General features: G+C 29.2%; 3 protein-coding genes across 3 annotated transcripts; all 3 read right to left on the reverse strand.

Moving 5' to 3' along the window:
* Positions 1 to 845: 845 nt before the first annotated feature.
* On the reverse strand, positions 846 to 2,420 carry Chro.20412 (zinc finger protein). Its single annotated transcript, XM_660762.1, has 1 exon — positions 846 to 2,420. The coding sequence occupies one exon, from the start codon at positions 2,418 to 2,420 to the stop codon at positions 846 to 848; it is 1,575 nt and encodes a 524-aa protein (XP_665854.1).
* Positions 2,421 to 2,906: 486 nt separating this feature from the next.
* Chro.20411 (RNA recognition motif) lies at positions 2,907 to 6,365 on the reverse strand. The annotated part of the gene is made up of 1 exon (XM_660763.1): positions 2,907 to 6,365. The coding sequence occupies one exon, from the start codon at positions 6,363 to 6,365 to the stop codon at positions 2,907 to 2,909; it is 3,459 nt and encodes a 1,152-aa protein (XP_665855.1).
* Positions 6,366 to 7,081: 716 nt separating this feature from the next.
* Positions 7,082 to 7,459, reverse strand: Chro.20409 (hypothetical protein). Its single annotated transcript, XM_660764.1, has 1 exon — positions 7,082 to 7,459. One exon carries the CDS (start codon positions 7,457 to 7,459, stop codon positions 7,082 to 7,084), a length of 378 nt encoding a protein of 125 aa, XP_665856.1.
* Between the last annotated feature and the right edge of the window lie 218 nt (positions 7,460 to 7,677).

Here is a 7,677-nt window from a genome sequence, read left to right on the forward strand (position 1 = left end):
CAAAATCGAAATGGCGCCTTGCAATTTAAAGACATTGTTTTAATTTGAACAAAACAATGTGCCTTGTAAATTAACCAAGTTTCCCCTTAAATAAGTTAATGACTAATATTTGATAAGATTTTAAGTATAAGGATTATCTTAAATATATACCACTTTTTTTTCTTACAACTGTTAAATTTTTTCTTTATTTACATTTATTTCCTGTCTATTAAAGCTCTTCAGCTCTAACTTATATTTTTACTTTCTTTCTTGTTTTATTAGCTTCCAAAATAGTTGGTTTATTTTTATAACTCACACAAAAATACCTTTGTTACTATTTTACTTATTTTTTATTTTATTCTTTATTTTGTACTGATACACAAAAAAATTTTTTGTCTCCTTTTTTCAATTAACAAAATATTAAAACATTCATAAATTCATTATTTTTTCAATTTCATATTTTTGACACGTGTTAATATTTGTAGAAATTTTTTTTTACATAATTGCATGCAAACTTTAAATACCGGTCGTCCACATCAAAATTTTAAGTTAATGTTTTCATTTTTTTTTTGCATGTAACAGAAACGGTATATGCATGTTTGCATGTTGATTGACAAAAAACTAATATAAATTAGGGAAAAAATGTAAAATTCTATTTACAATAAATATTAAAAAATATATATATAAATATTTTTTATTTACCTAAATAATCTTTTTCCAATAATATATGAATTTTTTTGTTTATTGCTTTACTTGATTTTTCAAAGAAATTATTCAGAAAAAGGAAATTAAATATTGAAAAAAAAACACACATAAGCATACATTCATTCACAAAATCATCTCTAAATAGTTAGATTGATTTCATTTTAAGTAAATAAGTCACTCTTTGCGTGTTTATGATGTTTATTATGTTTAAGAGCAGATTCTGAAAGAATATCAACTCTTCCAACAAGTCTTGAATCAGGGAAAAATTGTTCATTACTAGTTAAAATATCACAAAGTTGAAAAACTTCTTCTCTGTAATGACAATGTTTAAGCCATGCAAATAAAAAATCTGCAGGCGGGAGAATTGATTGTAAATATTGAAGAAATCCCTCAGACCATTCAACTTGTTGCAATAACTGATTTAAAATAAGTTGTTCACACAAAATTTTATTCATTTTTGATTCTGTAGCAATTTGTAACTGTGTAATTGAGCTCTCTAAAATTGAGTAAATTCTTTGTTCTACTTCAAACATATTAGCTCGAACATCATTGAAAATTAATTGCTGAGATTCAAGCTTTTCTAATAATTCCATCTTTCTTGAATTTAAACATGGATGCGGTTTATTATGCCTCTCTAACTGAGCCCTATATGCTCTGCTAATCGGCATAATCATAGAAGGAGTCTTTTCATCTGCATGTGTATGTGATGGTCTACATAATCTGCACATTGGTACATGACATAATGTACAAAACTCTTCTAAACTATCCATTGTATGAACTGGACAATTTCCTGAATTTCTTGGCATTTGATTTATTGGGATTCTTATATGTCTTGTTACTAATTTATTATGTCTATGAGTTCTCTCATCACATGAATCACATAATCTTGCAGTATCAGCTTGACACCATAATATTGCTGGTGAATCCTGACATTCATCACACCAAGGAACAGCAAATAGTTCTGGTGATGAAGAATCGTATTCAAATTGTATTAAATATTCTGGTACTACTTGAAAACTATCATATATAATATATTCATGTTTAAATGTATGTTGAGGTAATACGCCTGCTGATAATGCTAATGCTGATGATAAATTAAATTCATTTGCTTTTAATTCACTATCCATTGCTACTTTTGAATTTATCATAGAAGGAGGATTAATTTGTTTATTTCTCAAAAAAACCGTATCATATTCTGGGGGTATCGGAAATCTATCACCATCTGCTTCACTCTCATCATTTTTTACAACTGAGCATCCTACGCCAACTTTGCATAGAAAAAACTCAAATAACCTTCTTGTTGCTGGAGTATAATCAGATTCAAACATATTATTAGATCTAGTATTATTTGCTTGTTGCAAATCCCCACCATTCACTGAAGTTCCTCCATTATGTGAGGCTTGAGGAACCCCTGGAAGTCTAATATTACCTGAAGTAAACTTCATCCCACTGGATGGAATTTTAAACCCCCTTCTAGATACATCTTGAATTGAATTATTCTGATCAAGTTCATTTGTATCTACCCAACAATACAATACCAACTTGTCTTGAGTCCTTCTATCAAATGATGTTGAAATACTACCTATATTAACATGCCATATCTGCTGAATTAGAGATCTAGATGATCTACAGCAAACCTGAAGATAATGTTCCAAAAGATTCCATTCTTCTGTTCCTCTTTGAACTGTATCCAAATCTTGGTGAGAAATATGAGTTACCAATGCTCTTTGTGGCATCCCCTCCTCTTATACTTTTTATAAACTATATATTTACTCTTTAACTAAAACCAATTTATTCAATATTTGCTTTTCTACTACTCGTCTTAAGCTTACAGAAATCTTTCTTTTTTTAGAATTTCCAAATATTAAATCAAACTTATTCTTAAAATTTGCACCCTCTTCTTTTTAAATCAAAATTTTATTAAAAATAATAGCAAACACTTAGATTTGGAAAGATCTTAAATATTTGATAATTATAATATTATTATTAATATCAATAATTCTATTATTGTTATTAATATTACTATTCTATTATTAGAATTCCATTCAAAAAAGAAAAATTAAAAAAAAATTTACCTTAATATTTAACTCATTTTCTTTCCTAAACTATTTTTAGATTTAATCATTTTACTTCCCGCCAATTCCCTATTCATTTCTTTACATGCCATTTGCAATTATTAAAATTAATAGAGGAAAATTACCGGCGCCAAAGTTGCATGCAAATTAATTGTAAGGAGGAGATAAAGTACCACCAAATCTTCCAGATTTTCTTGTGAAAGTGATTTTCTGTGGTGAATATTCAGAAGATCCTTTGGAATTAGTATTTATATTTTGTAACTGGTTTAAGTGATTAGAGCTGTGAATAATTGTATTATTCTCTTTGTTAACATTTGGTTTTTTTAAATCATCCAAAGGGTTACTAATTTCAAGTATATCACTTAATACACATGTTTTACTGTTATCATTTTCAAATTCTTGATCATATTCCAAGTTCACTTCCTGGCTATTTTCTGTTCCAGAAGAAAATGGAGAAGAACTAATATGATAAGAATGATTAGATCCTTTACGAGGAACCATTGGAGACTTATATTTGGATAAGGTGTTATTTAGATCATCATTAGCTTCTTCAATCTCATCATTATATCCACTATTATCAAGATATGTTGCAATTTGGCACATTCTTCTGATTGATTGCCTTCTATTAAACTTTGTATTATTTCTGACAGGAGATTCGTATTCTTCTGCCATAATTACTACTTTCTTCCTAGTGTTATCCTTCTCCAATTTAGTTGAAATTATATTACAGGATTCTTCATCTTGAGCAATTTTAGAGTCTAACATAGAAGAGATATCTAAAATCCGAGTATAAGAAGGAGATGAAAGTGCAATAGTTTCATTATCATCATCATCAAGTGAAACATCATCATCGAAAGATGAACTCAAATTCATGTTGAAATTGTTATCACTATTTCTTGAAAGAATTTCCTTAGCTTCTTTAGAAAGTTCCAGAATAGAGAATCTCTTTCCTAAATGGCCCTGCTCGCTTGCTTGTATGGCCGAACTTTTATTACTGGTTTCTTGATTATTTCCATAGAAAGGCTCTAATGATAAGGCCACTGTTTCTTCAATGTTCTCCAATAAAATGGAGTTGCTAGTTTCAACTTTTGCTTTTGATGTACCTGAAATTGCATCTTTTTCTGTTATTTTATCAGAGTCATTTGTCAAATCAGCAGCAATACTGTTGCTATTATTACCGAAAGTTTCAGATTTTCCATCCGAAAAACTAACATGTCTATCAATTCTGTTTTCATTATTCTTATTGAATAGAGGCTTTAAATTCAGCTCTCTTACAATAGATTTTGCAAATAATTGTTGAATATTAGTTTTAGGTTTTCCATTGATATTTATATTCTTAGAAGAGAATTCCCTAGGCTTAGAGTTAACTTCGGGATTTAGGATATTCTTCATGTCGTTTATATGAGAAAGTCTCCTAGCACTGGTATTGGTTGAAGTAAATAGTTTCTTTGAATTTTCCCTGGGAGTATTTTCTACGCTTTTAGGAGAAATCTGGTCGCCTTCTTTGGCTGCTTCTTGTTTTAAGGCTACATTATATTTGTTAATAAACTCAAATAATGTCTCGAAAAGATCATGCTTTCTCTGAATTGACTTTGCTCCAATTGGAAGAAATGTGGAAATATCCCCAAAGTAGTAACAGGAAGCAACATAAAGCTTTAGCATCCTTCTAAAGGAGCTGCATAACTTAATCATTTGGCTATACTTTTCAGAGTAGAACAATTTCATAATATTATGGAATTCATCACTATACTCTGTTATTCCCTCTTTAATAGAATGATTCTCTGTAGAGAAAACAAGGTTTTCTGATCCATCCCTTAATTCAAGCCAAGAGAATATTAAGTCTGTTACCATTGTATAAACCATAGTAATGTTTTTCTCAGAAGATTTTTTAATTATTGAAATTTCCTCTGTTGTAAAAATCTCACCAACAATAGAACTTATAAAATTAAGCAGAGTCTTTCCTTGGATATTTGGACTTTTTAAACTTTGAAGCTTTTTCAAAGATGATAAGGGGATAAATTTGACTTTGTCAGGCTCTTGCTGATTCTCTTTCCCCAATTTACTATTTAAAATATTTCTTGAATCTACTACAGCCTTGAAAAGTAAAGGAAGTCTTTGATGATTTAAAATGAGTTCTAGTCCCCGAATCTTTTCCTCAATCCATTTAAGTGACTCTAAGTATAATTGTTCAAATGATGATCTCAAAATCATGCATTCAAGTCTTTTAGATAGGTTTGGAATTCTAGATAAAAAGTAAACAAACTCTTCCTCTTCAAATAGAGTTTCTCTTGAATTATTTTCCAGATATTTTTCAACATTTGTTACACATTCCTTCCAAACTTCATATTTGGCAGCATTTTCAGAAGGATCAGGAACTGTTTCCAACAATAAATTTACTCCTTCTTTGTCTAAAGTACACTGTAGAATAGACTTTTTGAAGAAATCTAAATTTTTTTGTTGATTTTTTGGTAACTTCTTCTTAAAGTAGTTTATTGTGATTTGGAGCATTCTGCTAGTTTTTGATCCGAAAATGCAGGCCCTTGATTCGCTTCCTGTTGTTTCAGTTTGCTTCTGGTCTTTCTTGTTTGCAAGACTCTTTTCTTTATTTATTGATCTGTCACCTATATTTAATGGTTTACCTTGATCTAAAACTAATTGCTCAATTTTGGAAGGTGTTTGATTATTAATCATTGTTACTTTCTTACTGTTTATACTTTCCTTCTTAATAAACCATTCGAATAACTTTTCATTTGGAATCTGTAACTCCTCAGTCTGGAAATCTTTTGAAAAAACTGAAGTGGAAGATAGTTCAAGCTTAGATTCTTCTTTGGATTCCTCATTATTGATTAGTACTGAAAGTTTTTCCTCAAACTCTGAAAAGTAATCCTTAAATAAGTTTTCTTCAACACTAACATCAAATTTTGGATACTCTTCAGCTAAACATCCCCATTGAAGAGATATCCTAGAGGATCCTTTCTTAATAGCATTACTTATTTGACTTTGTGCTGAAACTTCTGAATTACCATTCCCTCTAATTCCTGCACCACTACTCTTTAGTTCCGATTTTTTCACAAAATCTGCCCTACTCATCATTTTAGGTGGTGCCTTCTTCAAAATCATGCTCTTCAACTTTGAATTTATGGCTGTTCTTGAGACATTTTCTGTTTCTGGAAGTGAATTAGAATCACTTGGAGCGCCAAGGGCTGAAGAAGAGGAAGGAGCAGGAGTAGGAGCAGGAGCATCAGTAGTAGTAGTAGCAGTAGCAGGAACACCTGGAACACCAGTAGCAACAGAAAATGGCTTTGGAATGGATTTTCTGTTACTAATTGAATCAGAATCTTCCTTATTTTCTTTGTTAATCCCATCATCCGCAATCTTCAATATATCCATTTTACCTGCTAAGTTATTTAACTCATTTAACATTTCTTCAGAGATGCTACTTCTAATAAGTACTTTTCCTTGTTCCTTTGAACTTGCTTCTGCTCTGCATCTCCAGAATTTAACCTCGTCTCTCAACTCTGAAACTTCCAAATTTAGTCTTCTTATTGCATCTTCCAAATCTTCTCTTGAAAGCAATTTAATTAGTTCCTCAGATATGCTTTCCATATTAATTATATTTATATCTTACTTTTTCTTCTCCAGGACTTTCTTAGATAGATTTACCTTTTCTCTAAATACTTGGCACTTTGATTTTAACAAATCAAAGTGAATTATATTTTAAATCGATAACAATGTCACTAGAAAAAGAAGAAGATAGCTTAAAACAAGGGTTGGTTCCAAGAAACCCTAATTAATCTTTATTTTCCTTTCTCTCTCACTAACTTCTTCTTTAAATACGTCCCCTCGTTCTTATTTTGGCTTTTTTTGTCAAAAATAATAATAATTAAATTATTATTTTTAGTAAAAAAATTAATAGTAAATAGCATACCGGGTATTTAATATTAATTTTAAAAAAATATATTTTTATAGTGTGGGGAAAATACACGTGTGCGCACGTGGCAATATTATTTATAAATAACTTTTGGATAAAGAAAAAAAAAAGAATTTTGTGGAGAAAGTGAAACTATATACGTAAGAAACAAATATATAAAATAGAGAAATTCTAACCTTAAATTCTTGAAATACCTTTTTTTTGCTTTTAATTATTGAGCAAAATTTATTGAAATTAATAAATGTATTTTAAATTACATGCAAATTACTAATTTGCATGTGTAATTTTATACACGTAAGTAAACCTTAATAAAAAAAAAAATATGTTGCTGTGATAATATTTTCAAATGAATAAATATACATTTCATATTGCTAATATAAATATAATATAATTATTTTTCAGAGTTTTCTTTAGAATTAACCAATTTTTTAAGTGGATTTTCAGTACTTTTAATTCCATTAAACCAGTTTTTTGGAAATATTACAGACTTTCTTATTACATTCCAAAATGCTAAACTAATATAATCTTGAGTACTTTCATTAAGAATAACATCTTTAAATAAATCACTCAAATTATTTTGAATATCTTTTGTGTTAAAAATTCGAATTAATAAGTGATTTATTGAATGAATAATTTTCTTGTTATTAATTACACAATTATGAATAAATTCTTCCAACCATTTCTTTGAATTTTCTGTGAAAATATGATGATTGAATGCATCTGAAAACAAAGAGGAAGTTTTTGAAATAATATCAGGAGCTTTGCTCATGTAATCAAAAAAAACATTTGTTGTAGAATATAACCAATCCTGAACAATTTTTGTTTTAAGAACATTTGTTAAATTCTCACCAATCTCATCTTCACATTCTTTAATAACATGTCTAATTCCTATTTTCCAATCTTTTGTAAACTCATCATCTTTAACTAAACTTGTTAAAACTCTTTTAAAGACCTCGAGGGGGGCCCTTGTCCCAACCCCACCGATAG

Source organism: Cryptosporidium hominis (genome assembly GCF_000006425.1).
Source record: "Cryptosporidium hominis TU502 chromosome 2 CHRO012116, whole genome shotgun sequence".
NCBI classification, from domain to species: Eukaryota; Apicomplexa; class Conoidasida; order Eucoccidiorida; family Cryptosporidiidae; genus Cryptosporidium; species Cryptosporidium hominis.